This window comes from Sorex araneus, chromosome X (genome assembly GCF_027595985.1).
Source record: "Sorex araneus isolate mSorAra2 chromosome X, mSorAra2.pri, whole genome shotgun sequence".
NCBI classification, from domain to species: Eukaryota; Metazoa; Chordata; class Mammalia; order Eulipotyphla; family Soricidae; genus Sorex; species Sorex araneus.
The window spans coordinates 275,238,035-275,264,146 of NC_073313.1; the positions used below are offsets into that span (position 1 = coordinate 275,238,035).

Below are 26,112 nucleotides of genomic sequence, written 5' to 3' on the forward strand. Positions count from 1 at the left end.
TAAAAGTTGAGCTGTTAGGTTAATAAATACCTTCCTTTAGATAATACACAGGTGTACTCATGGTTTAATACATAGGCATATGAATTCATTTGTATTTCTCAACTTTTAGGCTCTTATAATCAATGGGGCAAATCTGTCAGCTCAAGATGATCGTGGATGCACCCCTTTACACCTTGCTGCAACACATGGACATTCTTTCACTCTACAAGTAATACTGCGAAGTGGAGCGGTGAGACATTTCTGTAATATGTTAGACTTTATAACCATAGGGATGGAATGGGATTTGCTGATTTGTTTCTCTTCTGGTGTTTAAAATTTCTTAAATCACTTTGGGGAACTTATATTTTTCTGTCTTTTTTTTCCTTTCAGGTTTTCTATCTTTAAATATGGGAGTGATAATTTAGATAAACCTTAAAGAGAAAAATATTTTGGTTATTTATTTGTTTTTGGGCCACACAGCCTGTGCTCAGGGGTTACTTCTGGTTCTGAGCTCTGGGGTCACTCTGGGCAGTGCTTGGGGGACATATGAGATGCTGAGTATCGAACCCCGATAGACCAAGTGCAAGGCCAATACCTCATCTGTTGTACTATAGCCCAGGCTCAAAAAGTTTGTTTACTTAGTAGTTCAAAATATTTCAAAATACTGGATCAATAGTACAGTGGGTAGGGCCCTTACTTTGCACGTGGCTGACCTGGATTTGATCCCTGCACCACATACTGTCCTCCAAGCTTCACCAGGACATAGATAGGGGTGGCTCAAAAACAAACAAAAATTCCAGGTTCTTTGGGTTTTCCATGTTGGTTTAGTGTTTAACTGGAAAGATTCTGAATGGAAAGATTCTGAAGTTTTCTTGCTCAGGGAGAGCTCAGTTGCACAGAGCACCTGTGGAACTGGATTTGATTGTGCTACTGCTGCCACATGAGATGAGCAACGTCCCATTGGATCCATTGTTTGTGTCTAGCAGCCTGCTCTCTGTGAACCCTGGTTCTGCAGTGATTTCCAGCTGCACTGTGGCCCCATGTGAGCAAACATCATGGCTAGAAAGCGTGAACACTAACTGGGAGAGCTTTTGTTCCAGTACCATAGCAATCCCAACTTCTCACCAGCACCCAATTCAGCAGTAACTGCCACAACAGATGAACACACGTGCAAGTGCTGTAACTAGAGGATTTTGACTCCTGGTGAGCACTACAGTCAGTGCGATAGTACAGTGGGTAGGGCATTTGCCTTGCACACAGCCAATCTGGGACTGATTCTGGCATCTCATATAGTACCCTGAGTCTGCTACAAGGAGTAAGCCCTGAACACAAACAGGTGTGGCCCCAAAGCAAACAGATAGCAACAAAGGGAAGGGGTGGAGGATGGGGGTGGAGAGAAAGATTCTGAAGCATCCAACTTTTTAAGTTTTTTTGTTGTCGTTGTTTGTTTTTTTCTTTTTGGGTCACACCCAGCACTGCAGAGGGGTTACTCCTGGCTCTGCACTCAGGAATTACTCCTGGCGGTGCTCAGGGACCATATGGGATGCTGAGAATCAAACCCGGGTTGGCTGTGTGCAAGGCAAACACCCTACCTGCTGTGTTATTTCTCTAGCCTCACCAACTTTTTTAGTTTTAGGCCACATCTAGCAGTACTCAGGATCACTCTTTTTTTTTTTTTGGCTTTTTGGGTCACACCCAGCGATGCACAGGGGTTACTCCTGGCTCTGCATTCAGGAATTACTCCTGGTAGTGCTGGGGGACCATATGGGATTCTGGGCATTGAACCTGGGTCAGCTGTGTGCAAGAAAACGCCCTACCCACTGTGCTATTGCTTCAGCCTTGTTCAGGATCACTCTTGGTATGACTCAAGTATCTTGCGTACTGTTGGGATCAACCAGTGTTCACTGCATGCAAGGCAGCCCTTTAGTTAATTTTTTATTTAGTTCCTACATTATAGTGTTAAGAATAGCCTCTATTTCTCATTTGTAGAGTAAATCTATTGATATAGTGTTTCCTATACAAAATGGAGAGAAACTTAGTCCTTGTAAATTTTACCTCTTAGGATCCCAGTGTAACAGATAAGAGAGATTGGAAACCTGTACATTATGCAGCTTTTCATGGGCGGCTTGGCTGTTTGCAACTTTTAGTTAAATGGGGATGTGGCATTGAAGATGTGGATCACAATGGAAATCTTCCAGGTATTGAACAAAAACAAATAGTTTGCTTCCATAGAACTTCACTCGTGTGTGAGGCTCAGCCCGAGTGCCTGGGGAGCAGCCTTGAACATGGCGGTCATTGGGTTGTGGAGGTTTTTGGCTTCTGGAGATGGGTCTCTTGGGGCGGCGGAGGGCTCTCACCTGCCCCCCTCTGGGGCACCCCGTGTAAAACAGCCTGGTGTGGAGTCCAGTGGCTTGGTTATGGGGGCCTCATGTTATGCTTCCTTTTGGGAGAAGCAGCGTGTGATCTGGATGGTGGCCGATGGTGAGATGATCTGGCACTGAAAGGAGGTGACTTATGGGCGCGAACCCTCGGTCCCTGGAAAATGGGGAAAGTGGGCAGAGGATATCTGCTCCTGCTCCCATTGAGCCCAGAATCCAAGGTCACAAAGTTCTGCATTACTTGGTTTCTGTAGGACTTCACTCACACGTGAGCGGTGGCCTTGAGCCTGGCGGCGGTTGGGTTGTGGAGGTTTTCGGTTGCCAGAGCTGGGTCCCTTGGGGCAGGGAGGGCACTGGGGCACCCCGGTGAAAACAGCCTGGCATGGGATCAGGACATTCTGTGGCGCTCTCTTAGGGAGTTTCAGTTTATAGTCTCTGGGTCTTGGCCATTGATGAGATTACATGGCGCCTGGGGCAGTTTGTGGGTGTGACTGCCAAGGTACTGGAAAACTGGGGATTTGGGGGGAGGAGGCCCAGTCCCATTCCAAGCAGGTTTGGAGCACTCAGTCACGGGTTTCTGCCTGCCTCTGCATTGCAGGCCCTAACTGCATCTTTTGATCTCTTTTGAGATTTATAGGTCTCTGAAATAAGGTCAATAAATAAGCTTATGTAGCTGAGCCGGAGGTGGTTTGTGGGTGTATCTCCCACATACCTAAATTTTGACCATTTAATTTCTTGGTAAACTTGGCCCCAAGTTGTTGGGGTCTGGCCAAAGGCACAGCAGCAATTTTGGGTTATCTGGAAGTCTGAAGACACCATCAGGCTGCTAATGCCCTTTCCCCACAGGTACAGGTTGAACCTGCTGGTGGCACCATACCCTTGCCCAGCCCCTTTAATTCTTCTTGTAAAGATGGTTTTGAATCTAGGGAGTTCCTGAGCTATTGTTTATCCATGAAATTGTATATCTTTTTTTCAAATCTGAATGAGAGTCTGGCTGGGTATAATATTCTTGGTAAGACATTCATTTTATTGAGGTTTTGTTTGTTTGTTTACTATATGTGGAGGGCTGGAGTGATAGCATAGTGGGTAGGGCTTTTGCCTTGCACGTGGCCGACCTGGGTTCAATTCCTCTGTCCCTCTCAGAGAGCTGGCAAGCTACCGAGAGTATTCCGCCTGCACGGCAGAGCCTGGCAAGCTACCCGTGGGGTATTCTATATGCCAAAAACAGTAACAACAAATCTCACAGTGGAGACGTTACTGGTGCCTGCTCGAGCAAATTGATGAGCAATGGGATGACAGCGATATAGTGATACTATATGCCACCATTGTCTTCAGGCCCAGAAAGTTTTCATTTATAAACCTGCTGTAAATCTTAAAGATGCTTCTTCTTTGATCTTCCTGCTTTCAATATTCTATCTCTATGGTTTTATCATTCTGATTTGGATATTTCAATTTGGATCTCTTTTAGCTGGTATCCTTTGGATTTCCATGATATAGGTGCATGCAGTCTCCAACTCTGGGAACTCAGCCATGATGCTTTGACTGTTGCTTCTTCATCAGGGTTGCCTTCCTGGCCCTTTGGGGCCCTGATGATTCTTATGTTATTCCTCTTCAATTCACATAAACTTCTTGTCAGATTATTGTTCATTTTGTGGCTTTTTCCCATGTACTGCTGTTGTCTGGAGGTTTTAAGCACCTTATTTTGGAGCTCACTGATTCTGTCTTCAGCAGCTATTGCTCTGCTGGTTTTGACTTAGTATTATTGTTTATAATAAAAGTAATATTTTGCAAAAGTGACATACACAGTGATAAGAATAACATTATTTATGTTTGTTTAGTGACTATTTTGGCTTATTTCTTTTGCTTTTCCCAAAAATATTAAAATAAATGTTCCACTTACATTCTACCAACCATCCATCCATCTTGCAGAATAAGCATTTTTCATTTAACTATTGCTGCATTGGATTTCACAATTTAAGATAATTTTTGGGGGCCTACTCACATTAAGTGTATTATTTAGTCTGTTGCTTTTGCATGGCTTAGAAACTGACTGAATAAGAACATGTATTCTGTGAGAAAAAGATAATATCCTTGCACAGAGTAAGATCCTAATAATTAGAATGGCATTAGTCATCACAATGAGGATTGAATTTAACCATGTTATATCTTTTTTCAAGTTATCTTATTGTTATTTAAAATATGTTTTTGTTTTTTTCTCATCTATAGTTCACTTAGCAGCCATGGAAGGCCACCTTCACTGCTTTAAATTTCTGCTGAGTAGAATGAGCAGTACAACAGAAGCTCTGAAAGCCTTCAATGATAGTGGAGAAAATGTGTTAGACCTGGCCCAGAGATTCTTTAAACAGAACATCTTACAATTTATTCAGGGGACTGAATATGAAGGAAATGATCCAGAAGATCAGGAAGGTAAGTAATAAACCTGAAATGATTTAACAATTAATAAATAGAGTAAGGGGCTGGAGTGGTAGCACAGTGGGCAGGGCGTTTGCCTTGCACATGGCCGACCCGGGTTCGATTCCCAGCATCCCATATGGTTCCCTGAGCTCTGCCAGGGGTAATTCCTTAGTGCAGAGCCAGGAGGAACCCCTGAGCATTGCCAGTGTGACCCCCCCCCCAAAAAAAAATAAATAAATAAAATCTATAAAAATGGCACAGAATAGTGTATGCATATATGATTAGCTTTTCAGGGGGGGATTTAAACATTATATATTCTTTTTTTTATTGTTTTGGCCACATCTGGCTTATTCAGGGCGTACACTTAGTGATCACTCCTGGTGGACTCAGGGGACCATATGGTATTGCTGGAGATCAAAGCTGGGTTATATATTATATATATTATATATACTAAATAATACACTTAATGTGAGTAGGCCCCCATGCAAATGCCTTATCTGCTGTACACTTTCTCTGGCTCAGTCCTATACTCTTGAGATTTATTAGTTTGAGATTCTAATTAAGTGTTTGGATAGTCTCACATTTCATATAAAAGTCATTACCCATTCTCCAGTTTGACATATTGTATATATAATTTTTCATGATTAAAATGTTTTTTTTTAATTAACTCACCATGAGATATGCAGTTACATTGTTGTTTATAATTGGGTTTCCGTCATACAATGTTCCAACATTCATTCCTTCACAAGTGTACGTTTCCGACCACCTGTGTCCCCAGTTTCCCTTCCATTACCCCTGACAGACATTTCTCTTTTTCTCTCTCTGTCTCTGTCTCTCTTTCTGTATCTCTTTGTCTCTCTGTCTCTGTCTATCTCTCTGTTTCTCTCTCTCCTCATTTGTACATTATGGTTTGCAATACAGGTACTTAAAAGTTATCATTCTTTACCCACTTTCAGCACTCAGTTCTTGTACAGAATGATCATTTCCAACTATTATTGTCATAGAGTCCCTTCTCTATCCTAACAGTCCCCCACCCCCACTTGTGCAAGCTTTCTGATTTTTGTGTTCCTTATTTCTACTGTCCTTAGGTATTAGTCTTATACTATTTTTTTATCCCATAAATGAGTGTAATCATTCCATGTTTGTCCCTTTCCTTCTTTCACTCAGCATGATACTCTCCATGTCCATCCATTTATAAGCAAATTTCATAACCTTATTTCTTCCTGGTCGCTGCTTAGTATTCCATTGTGTAGATGTGCCATAGTTTGTTCACCCAATCATCTGGAGTTGTTTCCTGATTCTGGGTACTGTGCATAGTGGCATAATGAACGTACAAGTGCAGATGGCTTTTCTGCTGTGTGGTTTTGGACCCCAGGGTATATTCCCAGAAGTGGTATTGTCAGGTCATTATTTCCAATTTTTCCAATCATCACCCATGTCTACTCCAATAGCATGCCCTAAATAATTTGTTTTATATTGCTTGTTATGAATAATTTGCTAAAAATGATCCAAAAAATTTCCTTAGGAGAAAGTGTGTGAAGATTGTTGTATTTCACCCTGGAGCTATTAAGCCCTTGTGTAAGGGTCTAATAACATTTTGTTACAGGTTAATTCTTGGTTAATATTTTCTTAATCTAGATTGGTTGCCTTCTACTTTACATCCCATCCAATGTGGTGGGATGTGCAGCCCTGCACTCCAGGAATTCTAAAATTTTGATGGGGTGATACAGCTGGTGTTAAATTTTTAACTGGATGGTGACTTTGGGGTGTGGAAGCATCTCTGCATCTTGTTAATCTTTTTCAAGATAATCTCTAGATCATGACCAATTAAGGAGTTTATATGGTGATTAATGAACTTATATGGCACCAGAAAAGGCAGTTCATGGGCATGAGTGCCAGGGTCCTGGAAGAACAGAGAGATCAGGGGAGGTGGCCCGTTTCCGACTCCATGGCGAGCCTGGAGATTTCAGTCACAAAACCTGTATACCTGAGTTTTTCAACAGATTCATTCCTGGATGAGGCTTGTCCTGAGTTCTTGGAGTCTGGCCAATGAGTGAAGTGGCAATTGGATTATGGAGGGAATTTTTGGCTGCTGGGAGTCTGTTTGGGCAGGTGGTGGCCTCACCTGCCCCCTACCTAGACCCCCAGAATGCCCTGGATATGAGACTCAACCTGGCATGGGTCTGGAGGCATCTCTGCAGTTTGTAGATCTCTTTTGAGATTTATGTATGAGTTTTCAGTATACAGGATTTTGGTACCAGTCCCACCAGCAGTATGAACTTCCATTCAGAGTAGTTTGGTTTTTAATATTTGAGGAAATACCATTTTCCATAATTAGTGACACCACTTTTTTTGGCTTTTTTTGTGGGGGGGTTTGCGTTTTGGGTCACACCTGGCGATGCATAAGGGTTACTCCTGGCTCATGCACTCAGGAATTACCCCTGGCGCTGCTCAGGGGACCATATGGGATGCTGGGAATCGAACCTGGGTTGGCTACGTGCAAGGCAAATGCCCTACCTGCTGTGCTATTGCTCCAGCCCGACACCACTTTTTAATCTTCATGAATAGAGGAGTAGATATGAGTGGGCCTGGTTAGATATCTTCTTATTGTACTTCAGATTCTCATCATTATTCTTTATCCTAGATTTTTGTCTCAGATGGATTCCATTTTGGTAATGTCATAGAGTTTCTTTATGTTGTCTGTCTGGGTTCTGTAAAAAACTAAGACACGCTGAGGGGCGTGTGCACTCGCGGGCTCTCCGGGGGCAGCTCTGTCTCACTGCCCATGTTCGGTGCCCTGGATCCTCTGTGTGTGCCGTCGTCAAGGGCAAGTGACAGAAGGAAGAAGGCCAAACTGGTTGCTTGATCAGTTTATTTCGTTCTCTCTCTCTGCTTCTCTCCCGGCTCTGGATCTCTCTCTGGATCTGTAGATCTGGCCCTCAACCCACTCTTACAGCCTAGTTAAATCCCCTCAGAATGAGGGTTTTGGGGCGTACACACCGGTGTGGTCACAATCAATAGGGTAAGGTTCCTTTCCCTTAAGGGATGCTTCTCCTAGGATTGACATTCTTTCAGCAGGAGGATCCACCCAAGGGTGGAGTCCCATGAGTGTGTTTCTCCTCTCTTCAACTAGTAAGCATATAAGAATTCATAATATTAATCATTTTGTATGGACACAATAAGAAATGCATTAAAGTTTATAGAATTGCCAGATCAGTCTTTCCTATCCTTAGTAGGGTCCTAGTCTCGTCATTACTTTTGGATCATGACAGCATTTGTCTATGATCAAGCTCTTAACTTATAGTTAATAATTAGGGCACTTTGGCCAGGCCCATCTCAATGCCAGGGTAGCACATAACTCACCGCTTGCCCTAGATCCGTCCTGTCCTGCGTTGGGACACTGCTTATGGGGTGCTAGGCACGAGGGCAACTGAGGCTTAAGTGGAGAAAGTAGATGCCCAGGGATGAATAATATTCGATGCCAATTAAGTCCCATGTTACAAAAGCATAATATTGTCTTCTCGTGTCTATACAAAAAGGACATTGCTTTAAAGTAAATTATTCAAAAGGCATAAGGGGAGGATAAAGGCAATATTAACTTTAATATAAGTTCAGTATCCTAGGAAGGTCTGACCTTACAAATTAGCAGAGTCAGATTAGGGGGAGAAGCTGATTAACTTTTTTTGGGGAAGAGAGCATAGAGAAGTGATTACAGCTAAACAAAGGGATGGGAGAGATTCGGGAACACTTTGATGGGTGAGACTGGGGTAAGCCTAAACTCCGGGAAAAACCAGGACAAGCTCCTTGTGGCAAGGGGGGAGAGGACAAAGTAATGTCATCCTACAGGTTCCTTGATTGGGAGTAACCACTTTATACAATTCTTTTCTTTTTTGTTATGGTAACTCATTTGTCTTATTACTGCATTATCCTTTATTGGTTTTCTGTACCAACTCACATCTTTGTAAATAACAATTTGATTTTTTTGGCATATTCCAGTGGGAATGTATTATCCATTTCTTTTTGGGTCCCTGACTGATATAATTGCTTACTACCATAATACTTTGAGAAGCAAAATGAACCCAAATCCTGGGGCTGAAGTGTTAGCACAGTGAATAGGACGTTTGCCTTGCACACGGCTGACCCGGGTTTGATCCCCAGCATCCCATATGGTCCCCTGAGCACCGCCAGGGGTAATTCCTGAGTGCAAAGCCAGGAGTAACTCCTGTGTAATGCCAGGTGTGACCCAAAAAGCAAAAAAAAAAGAAGCCCAATCCTAGCGCTCATAACATTAAAAAAACACTTCCTTTTCCCCAATGAAAATTTTGTCAAAAATTAATTGCCTATATTTGTATGGGTGTGGTTTTGACCTCTGCATTCTTATTGACAGATATTTTTATTTGCTTACTGTCTAGATTTCTCTAGGTTTTTAGTAAGACTTACAACTAGGCAGTGTAAGTCTTCAACTTTCCTCCTTTTAGACTATTAGGTTATACTAGAGTGTTTTTTTTCCACATTATAAAGTTAGTATAGCTATATCTCATAGCTGCCAAAGAGGGGTAAATAAATCTTACAAATTCTTTTTTTTTTCTTTTTGGGTCACACCCAGTGATGCTCAGGGGTTACTCCTGGCTCTGCCTGAGGAATTTCTCCTGGCAGTGCTTGGGGGACCATATGGGATGCCAGGGATCGAACCCGGGTCGGCCACGTGCAAGGCAAATGCCTTACCCACTGTGCTATCGCTCCGGCCCCAATCTTACAAATTCTTACTGTTGTGTCTGGCACTGAGTAAGGGCTCAGTATGTATAGCTACTATTATTTAAAACAGTTTGTCATATCTCTTATATGCTAGACCTCATAGTATATAAGAGATATATGTGTGTGTATGTGTGAGAAAGCATACTTGACTCTCTCTATATATAGTGATATATCTCTCTATCTTTCTCTATATAGAGAGATCACACATATATCTATATCTATATGTAAGCACACCTGTACATATGTATAATTTACTTGCTTCTAATTTATTTTGCTTTTTAAAAAAACTTCTTTTCAGACAAAGAGGTCTGTACAAGTGTAGAATTTAAGGTCAAGCATATTTTGCCATTTTGAGCCAAGGGTTGGAAATGACCATTTTTCTTTTTTTTTTAATTTTATTGAATCACCATGTGGAGGGTTACATAGTTCTCAGGATTATGTCAATTATACAATACTCAAACACCCTTCCCTTCACCAGTGCCCCTATTCCATCACCAACCACCCCAGTATACCTCCCGCCCCCTCTCGCCCTCCCCTCCCCGTCCCTGCCCTTGTAATTGATAAGTTTCACTTCGTTTACGCCTTATCTTGGTTACATTTTATGTTTCAACACATAACTCCCTATTGTTGCTGGGGTTTCCCGCCAAAAGGAAAAAGACAGTCCTATTGTCAAGGAATCACGTGATAGTTCTCCATTGCTGAGAATGTAAAGATATTAAGTCCCGTTGTTTGTTACATAACTTTTCTATTTTTTTCCCCCCTCGTCCTGCACCACCGAGTTCACGCCTGTTTAGTATTCACCACGCTGCCTGACAAAGGAAAAAAAAAAAACGGAAAAGATGGTTATTTCCCGTCATCAGCCAGCGTGGGGCTCTGGCTTAGTTGATAGTCTGGTAGAAAGTCTGCAGTTTCTGGAACCAAAAGTAGTATGCTGGTATCGGCCCCGACTCGAGATCCCACCAGCGTCCCGCTGTTCCTTGTACATAATACTTTATTCCCTTGTATCCCATTCCCATGCCACCAGGGGAAATGATCATTTTTCTTATGTTTTGTGATGGCATGAGGGGAAAAGGGAACATAGCTAAGAGATTCTGGTGCAGTATTTCTCTTGGTATATTTGAGATCCTAAAGTGAAAGGGATGCTTAAATACTACTACTACTACTACTACTACTACTACTACTACTACTACTACTACTACTACTACTACTACTACCTCACAGAAAGTGGTTTCTCATGCGCTGGTCAGAGGAAGGAGTCTGGGTCGATAGACAAAGTCTAGGCAAAGACCCCATTGTCCCACTTGAGGTACTGAGGTCCAGAGAGATGTGCCTGGGGATGCATGCAATTAGTAGTGGAAATAGTGGCCCCTTGAAGACAGGTTAATGGCAGAGCTTGTGATTGTCACTTCTGCTGTGTGCAGGATGAAGCAGGAGCAGGGTGTGTGTGTGCCTTGTTTGCACCTTGAGCTCACCTTTTAATAACATATTTTGTATTGTGTATTAAATAATACGGACTGGAGTGATAGCACAGTGGAGCATTTGCCTTGCACGTGGCTGACACAGGTTTGATTCCTCCATCACTCTCAGAAAGCCCGGAAATCAACTGAGAGTATCTTGCCTGCACGGCAGATCCTGGCAAAGTACCAGTGGCGTATTTGATATGCCAAAAACAGTAACAACAAGTCTCACAATGGAGATGTTACTGATGCCCGCTCGAGCAAGTTGATGAACAATTGGACGACAGTGTTACAGTGCTGCTGCTGCTTCACTACTACTACTACTACTACTACTACTACTACTACTGTTATTATTTATCTTGGGTCACAACCAGTGGTGCTCAAGGCTTACTCCTGACTCAGGATCACACCTGGTGGGTTCTGGAGACCATATGCGGTGTCAGAGATCAAAGCCAGGTCAGCCACGTGCAAGGCAAACACTCTACCTACTATACTATTGCTATAGTCCCAATAATGCTATTATTTGATGATTCTCAGTTATTTTATGACTCCTTAAGATGGGGAAAAAGGACAACTTATCTGTGTGTGTATATATATATATATATATATATATATATATATATATACTTACTATATATATACATACATCTATATGTATATATATCTTTTTCGGTCACACCCAGCGATGCTCAGGGGTTACTCCTGGCTTTGCACTCAGGAATTGCTTCTGGCAGTGCTTGGGGGACCATATGGGATGCCGGGGATCGAACCCGGGTCGGCCGCGTGCAAGGCAAACGCCCTACCTGCTGTGCTATCGCTCCGGCCCCGACTTATCTGTATATTAAATACTGAATTTTTTATTTACAGCTTTAGAATTTCCAGGTCATGTGGCTGCCTTTAAAGGTGATTTGGAAATGCTTAAGAAATTAATTGAAGATGGAATAATTAATATTAATGAACGTGACAATAATGAATCCACTCTCATGCATAAAGGTTAGTTATGATCTTGTTTCTTTCTCATTTCTACATAATTGCTGATTAGTTTTTCTTTTAAAATAATCATGAATCAGGGACTGAGAAGATGGTTTAATGGACTACCAGGTTCAATTCTAAGCATCACACAGTGCCCCTTCCAGGGCGCCACCCCCTCCTCCCCCACCACCCCAAAGAGGAGTGCCTTCTAAGTACTGCTGGGTGGGACCCTTCCCCAAAATTTTGAATTAAAAACACTTTGAAATGTAAAATTTACTTTGTATATTAGGGTATGTCAGTATATCATATATGGTGTAAAGAGTATTAAATTTAGTTAAATAATTTAAATAATAATAATTTTAAAATGTTAAAGCTTATTTTTTATATTTTAATTTTTATAATGTCTAATTTTGTTTTTATTTCCTACATTTTAATATTTTTCTTTGTATTTCTTCTGATTTAGTATGTAAGCTCTGCAGTGTCTGTTATTGAAATAATTTTCTTAGTCACTTACCAGTTGTTAAATCTAGTCTTAGCATTTGCTCTTGTCCATTTCACAGTTCTGACCATTTAAACTAATCAAGTTGGTATACATTTTGTTGGCTCTCATTATTGCCACATACTATTTTTTTTCAAATTAGCCAGTTAACTAAAATTTACTGTCACTGTCACTGTCATCTGGTTGCTCATCTATTTGCTCGAGTGGGCACCAGTAATGTCTCCATTGTGAAACTTGTTGTTACTGTTTTTGGCATATTGAATATGCCACAGGGACCTTGTCAGGCTCTGTTGTGCAGGTGAGATACTCTTGGTAGCTTGCTGGGCTCTCCGAGAGGGGCGGAGGAATCGAACCAGGGTCAGCCACATGCAAGGCAAATGCCCTACCTGCTGTGTCTAATATCTCAAATTCTTAACATTTTTTTTAGATACTGCATATTATTTTGCTATCTTATAGAAAATTGCATAGTCAGTTACCCTAATCATTTTACCCAAAATAAGGATTTGGGTAAAGTTCCTTTTATTCTATTTCAGTGTAAATTGAATTTACACTTAGCATCCCTTTTGCTCCCTTTACCTCTTCCCGCATTGGTGTAACAATATGGAAATGTGTTAAACTCATATCTTATAAAACTCAATAGTATTTATGATTTATAGATAAGATTTTGTAACATTTCTTTGTTTTGTTTTGTTTTGGCTCACCCTGAAGTGACCAGGGCCTACTCCTGGCGCTGTGTTCAAGGTGATTCTCCTGATCGGGATTGGGAGACTATATGAATGAAGTACCAAGGATTGAATCCAGGTCAACCATATGCAGGGTTAAGTGCTATATTTCAAGTCCTACATTTGTTTTTGGTGGGGTTTATACTTTGCAATAGTTAGGGCTTATTCCTGGCTCTCAGCCTAGGAAACACTCCTGGCAGGGCTCAGAGGACCATAGAGGGTATATGCAATTAAATCCAGGTCGGCCACATGCAAGAGAAGCACTCTGCCTGTTGGATATTAATTCAGAGTGTTTCAGGCTTCATCGATGAATTGCCCTTTTTCCTCCCCCTAGAGAACCTTATAGTGCTCTTATAAGCACTCCCAATCCCCAAGTTTATCTTTAACCTTTCCTTTGTGCTTTACCTCTCTTTCTGTTAGCTACTAGATTCCCCAAGTCGTTAGGCTTGGTTACTTATAAAGTCAAATCTTCTGGTAACTCTGGACTTTGTATTTGCAGTAAATTACATGCTTTTTTCTTTTCCCTATAAACCTTTTCATATTTTCTATAGAACAATGTTCTTTGCTTAAACACAGAAAGACTGTTAATGCTATACTTCTAATATTTGGGAATTAATTGACTCTGAAATGTATCTACTCCTGGACATGTGTTATAATCTGATTCAGGCTTCAGTCACCATAGTTCCTAACACCCCCCCAAACCTGGGTCCCACAGAGGGCTCTTTGGATGAACCTGGGGCAAGCAGCAAAGCTACCCTGACTTCAGTATGGGATAATCTAGAAATTATAGAGTGCTGTCTTGATACAAGCTGTAATAACCTAAAAAACAGGAACCCATGGAGTAGGAAAAGCAAAATTGGCCTGAGGACTTAGTCTGGGATTTATGCTAAAAGCACAGCCGACTTTAAACCTTAGCTCCTGGAGCTCAGAGAACTTTTTGGAATCTATATTTCTTACTGTGTATCCAAATTACCATATTTGCTGTACAGTAAAGAAGGGTACAGCACCTGGTCCGGACAAGGTCAGACCCAAACACCTGAAGAATCTGCTGCCAGTACTCGTCAATACACTGGCTCGGCTCTTCACACGCTACCTGTCTGAATGCAAGGTTCCATCCCAATGGAAAACCAGAAGGACCACTCTGTTGTACAAGAAGGGGGACATCCATGACATCGGCAACTATTGCCTGATGTGCCTGTTGTCCGTCATCTACAAGTTATTCACTGGAGTCATCCTGAATAGGATTGACAGAACACTAGACGAAGGACAACCATGAGAGCAAGCCGGGTTCCAAAGCAGATTCAACATGATCGACCATATACACATGGTGACCAAGCTCATTGAGGTTTCACAAGAGTTCAAGATGCCGCTGTGTCTAACTTTCATTGATTTAAAGAAGGCCTTTGATTCTATTGAGACTGAAGCAGTCATCGAAGCCCGAGCCAAACAGGGCATTCAAATTCAGTACATCAGGATCCTCCGAGAGCTGTATTATGGATTCAACACCAGGATCTCACCATTCTACAAGGAAGTGATCATTGACGTAAAGAGAGGGGTTCGGCAGAGTGACACCATTTCACCGAAACTCTTCAGTGCCACCCTCGAGAATGTCATGCAATGACTGGAATGGGAAGGAATGGGAGTGAAGATAGACGGTTGGCAACTACAGCACCTCCGCTTCGCTGATGACATCGTTCTAATAACACCAGATATCAGCCAAGCAGCACGAATGCTGGCCAACTTCGACCGTGAGTGTGGAAAGGTCTGACTGCAGCTGAATCTCACAAAGACAATGTTCATGAGAAACGGACTAGTTCCTGATGTTCCATTTGCCCTCAACGGAACGAGCATCTTCAAATGCAGCAGTTATGTGTACCTAGGTCGAGAACTCAACATGACAAACGACCTGGCACCTGAACTGCGCAGGAGGAAGAGAGCAGTGTGGAACACCTTCAAGAGCATTGAAGAAGTGGTTAAGAGAATGAAGAACCTCTGGCTCTGGGCACATCTTTGTGACTCCACCTTTCTTCCTGCATTAACATATGTCTCAGAGACCTGGGCCCTAGGAAAACAGGACGAGAACAGTATTCGGGTATCCCAAAGAGGAATCGAAAGAGCAGTGCTTGGAATATCACATTTCACTCAAGTGAAAGAAGGAATCCGGAGTTCTGATCTCCATCAAAGATCAAGAATCAGGGATGCTGTCTCATTTGTCAAGGTGTCAAAAATCAGATGGGCCAGACACGTAATGTGATTTAGAGGCCACCACTAGACTAGAGCTGTTTACGACTGGATTCCATGGGACGTCAAAAGACTGCATGGCTCACTTATGAGATGGTCAGACTTCTTCATCAAGACCCTGAATGAACGGTTTGAGGCTCTTCGTGTTCCTGGAGACACCATTGGGCTACACTAGCATGTGACAGGGACGAATAGAAATGTTACTGGCGCCCGCTTGAGCAAATTGATGATCAACAGGATGACAAGTGACAAGTGATACAAGTGATCCAAATTATTGCAAATGTTAATAAGTAAGTTTTATTGTTTGATAAAGCAGAAGCTGGGAAAAGTATTCCCAATGATTGCCTGTCCTTTGCCAACTACAAGACCAAGATGACTACCCTCCGATGTCCCGATGGATCTATCACATCCTCGAGAAAGGCAATGGAGAAAATTATTCACGACTTCTACTCGGATCTCTTTGACAGCCATGTCCACCTGCCCACATACCAAATTCCGCAGGATGGATATGTCGTTCCCGATGTTCTCCCTTCTGAAATCCGACACACCATTTCGCTGGTAAAGACGCAAACAGCACCTGGTCTGGACAAGGTCAGACCCGAACACCTGAAGAATCTGCCGCCAGTACTCATCAATACACTGGCCTGACTCTTCACACACTACCTGTCTGAATGCAAGGTTCTGTCCCAGTGGAAAACCAGTAGGACCGTTCTGCTGTACAAGAAGGGAGACATCCACAACATTGGCAACTATCGCCCAATCTACTTGTTGTCTGTTGTCTACAAGTTGTTCACTCGTGTCATCCTGAATAGAATAGGCAGAACACTAGATGAAGGACAACCATGCGAGCAAGCCGGGTCCGGAAGAGGATTCAGCACGATAGACCATATCCACACAGTGACCAAACTCATTGAAGTTTCATGAGAGTCCAAGATGCCACTCTAACATTCATCGACTTAAAGAAGGCCTTCAATTCTGTTGAGACTGAGGTGGTCATCGAAGCCTTGGTCAAACAGGGCGTTCAAACTCAGTATATCAAAATCCTCCTCGAGCTGTATTGTGGATTCACCACCAGGATCTCACCATTCTACAAGGAAGTGATCATTGATGTAAAGAGAGGGGTGCGGCAAGGTGATACTATTTCACCGAAACTCTTCAGTGCCGCTCTTGAGAACATCATGGGACAACTGGAGTGGGAAGGAATGGGAGTGAAGATAGACGGTTGGCAATTACATCACCTCTGCTTTGCGCATGACATTGTTCTCATAACGCCAAACATTAGCCAAGTGGCACAAATGCTGGCCAACTTCGACCAAGAGTGTGGAAAGGTCGGATTGCAGCTGAATCTCAATAAGACGATGTTCATGAATAACGAACTGGTCCCTGAAGCTCCATTTGCTCTCAATGGAATGAACATCTCCGAATGCAGCAGCTATGTGTACCTGGGTCAAGAAATCAACATGAGGAATGACTTGGTGCCAGAACTGTGCAGGAGGAAGGGAGCAGCATGGAATGCCTTCAAGAGCATCGAAGAAGTGGTTAAGAGAACGAAGAACCTCTGAATCCGGGCACATCTTTTCGATTCCACCGTTCTTCCTGACTAACATAAGCCTCAGAGAGCTGGGCCCTACGCAAGCAGGATGAGAATGCTATTAGGGTATCCTAAAGAGGAATCGAAAGAGCTATGTTGGGAATATCATGTCTCACTCAAGTGAGAGAAGGAATCCGGAGTTCTGACCTCCGTCAACGGTCAAAATTCAGGGATGCTGTCTCGTTTGCCAAAGCATCAAAAATCAAATGGGCCAGTCATGTAATGCGATTCAGAGACAACCGCTGGACTAGAGCTGTTGCCGACTGGATTCCATGTGACGTCAGACCTCGTGGCTGCCCACCAAGTAGATGGTCAGATTTCTTCGTCAAATCTCTGAGTGAATGATTTGAGGCTCTTTCTGTTCCTGGAGTGAGCAGGTATCATTGGGCTACACTAACTCGAGACAGGGACAAATGGAGATGCTACTGGCGCCCACTCAAGCAAATCAAAGATCAAACGGACTACAAGTGATACAAGTGATTGTTTGATATGTCTTAGATGCAAGGGAAAGAGAAAAGCAATATAGATGCTTGTCACCTCTTAGCGAATTTCTCCGAATAGCCCCTGAAGGACAGAGCATCTCCTTGAGTTAATCCCCCCAGAAGGATTGCTTCAGCTGAAACACTTTACCCCTGTAAATGGTCAAGTCACACCTATGTGCAGTCCTATACTTCAAACCCCCTCAGATGTTCTATTAAGTATGCTATTAGGTTCTGAATAAAATGTCCATTGATCATCAGTTGTTGTGGTTCCCTGTCTCTCTTTCCTCCTGGAAGGCAGCTCTTGGCCAGTGAATGTGTCGAACTGAACCCCCCCCAGCGCCCCCGCGCCTCACACACACATTTCTCCTCACATTTGGAGTTTATGAGTAGACATGGAAGCTGTGTAAATTTTTATTCACATTACCCACTGTATTATGTTGACCTCCCTGGTCTCAGATTTGATAATGTTTAAAAAAAGGTTGAGGTTACCTTGTTTTACATACACACATACACACACTTATGTATGTATATGATATAGATGTATACTTTTGTTTTGATGCATCAATTCTATTATATTGTTTAAACCAGTTGAATTCAGACATGGAACTTAGGTTCATACCGGTATTAAATATCAGAATAGTCTCTTTCTCTTTCTATAAGGCAATTCTCAAGATCAGTTTTAGTTTCACAGCAAAAATTAAGAGAGAAGTTTAGAAATTTTTCATATACCTTTTCTCCTTCCCTCCTAACTTCCCCTACCCCTCTTCCTTCCCTCAAACATGTGAGGCATGCATGATACTACAGAGCTAAGCCTCTGGCCTTCCATTGTTTCTTTATGTCCCATATATGAGTGAACCATCAAGTATTGTTTTCCTCCTCCTACCTTACATATCTTAGCATAGCCCTTTTCTGTTCCATTTTCACAAGTGGCAGGAGTTTTTCTTTTCATATAACATATCCCTTTGTCTATAAATGATTTCTGTAATTTAAAATTTTTTTAAAAACGGGGGGCACCATGGTTTACAAATTGTTATTAGTAGAGTTTCAGAGGTAAAATATTTCAGCCCCACATCGTCCACCCTTGTGTTTGCTTTCCTCCACCATGATTTTGGTAATTTTTTTGGCCCCACCCAGCAGTACTCAAGGGTTACTCCTGGCTCTGTGCTCAGAAATTACTATTGACACTGCTCAGGGGACCATGTGGCATGCTGGGAATCAAGCCCAGTCAGCTGTGTGCAAGGCAAGTGTCCTACCCACTGTACAATATGCCCCAATTATCATAATTTTTAAAGACAGAATATTTTGTTGTCTTTGTCTCAGGTGATTTTTTTTAGGGTCTGGAAAATTGTAATTGTTTTTTGTTGTCAAATTTGGATTGACTCTAGGAGAGATCAAGACCTAAGATCTTGAGGTACTAACTCTTGAATTTGGCAGTTAGGTCTAAGTTTAGTAGAGAAGGGTAGGGCAAAAGTTCCTTTTTAAAAAGTTGGTTTTGGAGCCATTTCCCAATGATGTCAAGGGGCTCCTCCATGTTCAATGCCCAAGTCACTCCTGGAAGTGCTCTGGAATAATGTGGAGCCACGGCTTGAACCGGAAGCTTCTGCATGAAACATTCGTGGTTCAGCCCTCTGAGCTGTCACCCTGGCCCTGGGTAAGATTCCTTATACACTACATTGTTTGGTCTCCAGGGTCATCTCTGGGTGTGGCTTTGTGTATTTTCTCCTGCTAGTATTGAAAGTAGATTTTTTGTTTGCTTTTGGATCACACCTGTGATGCTCAGGGCTTCTTCCTGGCTCTGTACTCAGGAATCACTCCTGGTGATGCTCAGCGAACCATCTAGGTTGTTAGGGTCTGAATGGGGATGGCTGTGAGTAAGGCAAGCACCCTACCTGCTGTACTATCTCTCTAGCCTCAGTAATTCACTTTTTAACCCTCCAAAGTCTTACAAAAAGTTCCTGTACTGATTTCATTTTACAGAGGCAAGTATATATTCACATTAACCATGTGTCTCCATGCCATTAGTCTGAAATCTAGATCTTACTGTTAAGAAGGGGTGTGTGTGTGTGTGTGTGTGTGTGTGTGTGTGTGTGTGTGTGTAACTCATGAACAAGAAGAATTTTATTAGTAATTAATGACAAAAAGTATTACTGTTCTTAAAATATATACAGTAGAAATATAGGAGGAAGAATTGGGGAGCAGAAGTTGCAAAGTAAATTATTAGGAAATATTTATGAGAATTTTGTACCTTATGTTTGTTTGACACTTAAGTTTCTATAGATAGTAAAAGCAGAGCTATGGTATCAATTTTTCATTCATTCATCAATTCTATAGACATTTATAGGGTGTCTATTGTGCTAACCACTAAGTTAAGCCTAGTCCTTAAGTTTAATTGTTAAGTAGATCTAAACTCAGATCTTTTATTGTACCATATTTCTCCTCTCCCCCTTGGTTTTCCTGAGTCTAGAAATGATCTTGAAGGATTAACAGAAATTAATAGATTAGCTCATAATTCAGTTGTCAGCAGTAGGGGAAAGATAAATACACATAGTGTTGAAGGTTGAAATTAATTTTGAGTGCCTATGTTTTGAGGACAAGATTTAACAGTGGGGTACAGACTTTGGGTAATCATTAATTGTAGGATGACATTGCTTTGTCTTTTCCCCCCTTGCCATAAGGAATTTAGGTTTATCCCCGTCACACCCCTCAAGGTGCTCCCAAGTCACTCCCATTTCTTTGTCTATTCGTAATCACTTCTCTATGCTCTCTTCCCCAAAACAGTTAATCAGTTTTCCCCCCTAATCTGACTCTGTTAATTTGTAAGGTCAGACCTTTCTAGGACACTAATGTTAATATTGCCTTTCTCCTCTCATTATGTCTTTTGAATAATTTACTTTAAAGCAATGTCCTTTTTGTATAGACACAAGAAGACAGTATTATGCTTTTGTAACTTGGGATTTAATTGGCTTCAAATATCTTTCATTCCCGGGCTTCTGCTTTCTCCACTTAAGCCTCAGTTGCCCTCAGTTCCTAGCACCCCAAAAGCAGGGTCCCAACGCGGGACGGGATGGACCCAGGGCAAGCGGTGAGTTATGTGCTACCCTGGTATCAAGATGGGCCTGGTCAAAGTGCCTAATTCTTTTACTTTTTAATATTTATTTATTTTATCTATCTATCTATCTATCTATCTATCTATCTATCTATTTATTAATTTTTTAAAATTTTATTGAATTATCATGAGATAGTTACAAGCTTTCATATTTGGGTTACAATCTCACAATGATCAAACACCCATCCCTCCACCAGTGCACATTCCCCACCACCAATATCCCGGGTATACCCCCCCCTTTCCCACCCTCCCCCTGCCTCCATGGCAGACAATATTCCCCATACTCTCTCTCTACTTTTGGGCATTATGGCTTGCAACACAGACACTGAGAGGTCATCATGTTTGGTCCATTACCTACTTTCGGCACACATCTCCCATCCCAACCGATTCCTCCAGCCATCATTTTCTTAGTGATCCCTTCTCTATTCCATCTGTCTTCTCCCCTCTGCTCATGAAGCAGTCTTCCAGCTATGGGGCAATCCCCCTTGCCCTTGTATCTACTGTCCTTGGGTGTCAGCCTCATGTGATGCTACCCTACACTCCACAAATGAGTGCAGTCCCACTATGTCTGTCCCTCTCTTTCTGACTCATTTCACTTAGCATGATACTCTCCATGTTTATCCATTTATAAGCAAATTTCATGACTTCATCTCTCTTAACAGCTTCATAGTGTTCCATTGTGTAGATGTACCAAAATTTCTTTAAACAGTCATCTGTTTTAGGGCACTCAAGTTGTTTCCATATTGTGGCTATTGTGAACAGTCAGCAAGTCATTTTTGTATGTATAGCACAGAGCTTACTCCTTTAGGTCTTCAAATAATTTTTATATAAAATATATTAAATAATTTATGATTGGCATGCCTTGGTTGACTTCCATTTTTTGACCTGAGCCTTTACTGACACACCAATGACTTGTACTACACCTTAAATAGAGTGGAGAAAAGAGGTGACAAATACCAAAACTACATCTATCAACTCATGTTTTGTATGTGAGTTGCTGATGAAAGTTGATGTGAAAGAAGCCTGTGCATCATATCCCTCGCCTCCAAGACTTAACTCCCCAAATGTAAATGGCTTCATTAATCATCAGAGGAAATTTATTAAAATATGCTTCAGCAAATTTAAAAGTTAAGTTTTTATTTTATATTCATCTTAGAAAACAGGGCCTGAGTGCCTCCTCTGTGCCAGATTCTGCACTAAGGGTGGCAGATGCAAACATAAATAAATTTATTTTGTGTTCTCTGAGAGTGTACAGCCTTTGTGTTGGGGAGGGTGACTTTATTTTACTTATTTATTTTAGTGAAGCAAGATAGTTTTTATTGAAGGAAACTGCTTAGAAAGATGTGAAGGGAGAGAAAGAGGGGAAGTAAGTGCTCAAGAGAGAACATGGGCTTTTTTAGATGGAGAACACAAAAAATACAAAGAGACAAGCAGGCAAAATATGTGTTCAACAGAGAACAAGGACTTGAAGAGAAAGCCAGGATAATGACACAAGGCAACACTTGACAAATGCCAAAGACATTTTTCAGTCAAAATCTAATGGAAACACGAAAGAGGAAAGAACAGGTCAATTCTGCAGACAGTAACTGTCTTAGATGTAGTGTCTTAGATGTAGTATCAACTAAACTATGTCTTGAAAGATGAGGAGGATTTTGCTTGGAGAAACAAAGCTGAGGTAGCAGTGTAGGAATTCAAAGTTTTTTTGCTTTTTTTAAAATTCACTAAGCTCATATTCACCTTTAGTTTCATTCCATGTGAGTGAACATTTAAAAATATATTCCCAAACATGAAAGCTTGTAACTATCTCAAGTGATTCAATAAAATTTAATATATATATACATATATATATATATTCTACCTACCACTATTTTTCCCTTTAAATGACTTTTCAACTGAAAGTTCATGTGAACCAGGTGTGTAAATTGGGCAAAGATGAAATAAAAAATCATGGAAATGAAATGCATTGTGGAATTTGAGTGCACAATGTCAGTCTTCATTGGGGGGTGCAAACATTAGGGCTAAGCATTTACTTAAATTACTTTCTATCAGCAGGACAAAATGTAATCAACTTAAAGGATGCAGGCCTTGAGCAAAACAACGAAAGAAACCAAGTGTAGAAAGTATTTTCTAGGAGTGCTAGTGCAAACCAGAAAAGATTCTAGAAGGAATGGGATAATATTGTTGAAAGGCATAAGTGTACTAGAGAATTTGAGTTTGGGTCTTTACTCTTATGCTAATAGAATCTGTGACTTTTAGTAGGCCACTTTCACTCTAATTTATAATGGTCTATTTCTTTTTTATTTATTTATTTATTTTTATTTTATTTTTTAATAAGTGAGTCACCTTGAGGGTACAGTTACAAATTTACCCATCTTCGTCCTTGTGTTTCCCTCATACAATGTTCGAGAACCCATCCCCCCACCAGTGTCCATTCTCCACCACCAATGAATCACTGTGACAAAAGTTATAAAGCTTTCAGGTTTAAGTCTCAGTCATATAATGATCATATAATGATCAACCCCCATCCCTTCACCAGTGCACCTATTCCCCCACCAAGAACCCCAATATACCCTCCTCCCGCCCCTGCCCTACACCTGAGTGGCCAATGATCTTTACTTTATTCTCTCTATACTTTGGATACATTCAATATTTCAACAGAGAACTGACTATTATTATTTGGAATTTCCCCCAACAATCAAACCTGCTGAAAAGGTTTCATTTGATAGTTTGTTTTCCATTGCTGAGAATAAAGATTATAGGAGCTCGCGGCTGCGCGGTTTTGGATTTCTGTTGTTTTAACTCAGTTTACAGTCTAGATGCATTTCTATAAGTCTCTGGGTGCCAAAATGGGTTAGTAGACCCCCTGGATCATAGTCTTTAAGGAGCAGAGGGGCTATGTTGTGCGTGGATCTCATCTGGGCCGAGGGCGTGCCAGTAACACCCCTATCCCATGATCTCTTGCTCGCCACGTCACAACAAGCAAGTACCTCTGGGTTGTGAGTCCTAGAAAATGGCAGACGCTATGTGGGCGCTGCTGCTCCTGTTGCCGCTATCATCCCCATAGAAAGAAAGAGTTGGGAGAGAAAATCCTTCCCTCTCCCCGGGCGGCATGCGGTCGTAGCTCAGTCCACAGTCTAGATGCATTTCTATAAGTCTCTGGGTGCCAAAATGGGTTAGTATACCTCCTGGATTATTGTCTTTAAGGAGCAGAGGGGCCATGTTGTGCGCAGCTGCTCCGGATCTCATCTGGGCCCCAAAGTGCCTAATTCTTAACTATAAGTTAAAAGCTTGATCATGGACAAATGCTGTCATGATCCATAAGTAACGACGAGACTAGGACCCTGCTAGGGATAGGAAAGACTAATATGGCTTGAGCACTGTAGTCTGAGATCAAGATGGCCCCAGGAGAGCAATTCTATAAGCTTAATGCATCTCTTATTGTGTCCATACAAAATGATTAATATTATGAATGCTTTTTATGTTTGCTGGATGAGGAGAGGAGAAACACACTCATGGGACTCTGCCCTTGGGTGGATCCTCCTGCTGAAAGAGAATCTGTCCTAGAAGCAGCATCCCCTGAGGGGAAGAACTTCAACCATGTTGATTGTGACCACACCTATGTGTTAGCCCCAACCACCTCATGCTAGGGGGATTTAACTAGGCGGTAAGAGTGGGTTGGGGGTGAGATCCAGAGAGAGATCCAGAGCCAGGAGAGAAGCAGAGAGAGAGAATGGAATAAAGGACAACTGATTGATCAACCAGCTTGGCCCTCATTTTCCTCCTCTGTCTGCCCCATGGCCCGGGCCGCTCTGGCTGGGCGAGTGGCCCGAGACTGACCCTCCTGAACACCCGGGGGTAACCAACGGGGAGAGTCGCTGGGGCTCTCCCCCAGCCACCCCCTGGCTTAGTTTTTTACAATTAATGACTTGAGGGGTCTCTAAATTTTGAGTTGTGAAGGTTTTAGGAATTAGTTATTTACATAAAATGTTGCATAATTTTTTGAAGTTAAATATAGAGGTCCATAGTTGTATTCACATTCTGGTTTGTGCCCACATTCTGGTCTCTCAAAGATTTGCTCAGAGTTATAGAAAGCGGGGGATGAACACTGAATGAGAATTTAAAAAAATGAAATAGGCTGGAGAGATAGTACAGCAAGTAAGGCACTTGCCTTACATGTGGCCAACCTAGGTTCAATCCCCAGCACCACCAAGAGTGATCTCTGAGCACAGAATTAGAAAAACCTTGATTCTAATTTCAAGCCCATAATTGTCATGTTATATTAAATAAAATTTTTGAGCTTTAACATACCTGTATAGTTCTCCATATAGGGCCTGATCATTGTAGATGCTTCATTAAATGTTTAGTGTATAGGAGCCAGAGAGAATACAATGGGTTGGGTGCTTGACTTGCACATAGCTGAACCAAGTTTGATTTTTGGCACCTCATATGGTCCCAGAGTCCTGCCAGTAGTAAGCCCTGAGAACTACCAGGGTTGGCTGAAAAAGAAAAAACAAATTTTATTGTTTAAATGGGCTGGAGCGTTCGCCTTTCACGCGCCTGACCTGTGTTCGATTCCTCCGCCCCTCTTGGGGAGCCCGGCAAGCTACCGAGAATACCTCGCCCTCATGGCAGAGCCTGGCAAGCTACTCATGGCATATTGGATGTGCCAAAAACAGTAAAAAATAAGTTTCACAATCGAGAGATGTTACTGGTACCCGCTCAAACAAATTGATGAGCAACGGGATGACAATGACAGTGACAGTGATTGTTTAAATAGAGAAAATAACAACCTACTTTTCCTGGTTACTGTAAGGTACCATTGAAGTTATTTTAATGAAAGTTATTGAAACATTATTTTAAGGTTATTGAAGACATCTTATGAAGGTACTCTGACAGTGTTCAAACATTTTAGAAAATTATAATTAATAACAATAACTCTTTAGTGTATTTCTTTCTTTTTTATTACAGCTGCTGGGCAAGGTCACATAGAGTGTTTGCAGTGGATGATTAAAATGGGAGCAGACAGTAATATTACTGACAAAGCAGGGGAGAAACCCAGTGATGTAGCAAAGAGGTATCCTTGTCTGTACTTTTAAATTTTTAAGTCTTATATGTATTTTCTTGTATGCAGTATATCTCTTAATTGAATTGTAGGCCCCTCAGTCAAATGCTGATAGAGTGACAGCTAGTTGAATTAAGTAATGATTTGGAGCTGGGAGGTAGTGGTGTCCCCTTCTCTGGTGGGGATGGTCATTTGGTGATGTAGTGGGAGGACGTTAAAGTGACCAGAGACCACAACTAATAGTGAAGTCAGGTTTAGGAGTATTAAACATTCTGCAGTGCTCAGGACAGTGAAGAATCATCCCACCAGAATGCCTGAGAGAAACACTGTGTGATAAGAGGAATACTGGATTTCTAAACAAACTTAGGTATTTACATTTGAGTTAAATGTAACACCTACTATGGAATATTTTCAGTTTATATAGGTCAGCTTTTTAAGGAATATTTAGATTAT

The 26,112-nt window shown here is 41.7% G+C and overlaps 1 protein-coding gene across 3 annotated transcripts in view; it reads left to right on the forward strand.

Annotated features, from left to right (window-relative positions):
- The window catches only part of ANKRD42 (ankyrin repeat domain 42), a 92,456-nt gene that overhangs the window by 34,424 nt on the left and 31,920 nt on the right, over nucleotides 1–26,112 (forward strand). For 2 of the 3 annotated variants that reach the window (XM_055120283.1, XM_055120284.1), the window contains exons 4-8: nucleotides 110–229; nucleotides 2,042–2,177; nucleotides 4,584–4,784; nucleotides 11,852–11,977; nucleotides 25,566–25,671. In XM_055120283.1, coding sequence (XP_054976258.1) covers nucleotides 110–229; nucleotides 2,042–2,177; nucleotides 4,584–4,784; nucleotides 11,852–11,977; nucleotides 25,566–25,671 — 689 coding nt within the window. Of the gene's footprint in view, nucleotides 1–109; nucleotides 230–2,041; nucleotides 2,178–4,583; nucleotides 4,785–7,728; nucleotides 7,793–11,851; nucleotides 11,978–25,565; nucleotides 25,672–26,112 lie in introns of those variants that run through there. The other variant, XM_055120285.1, reaches the window with a different exon arrangement.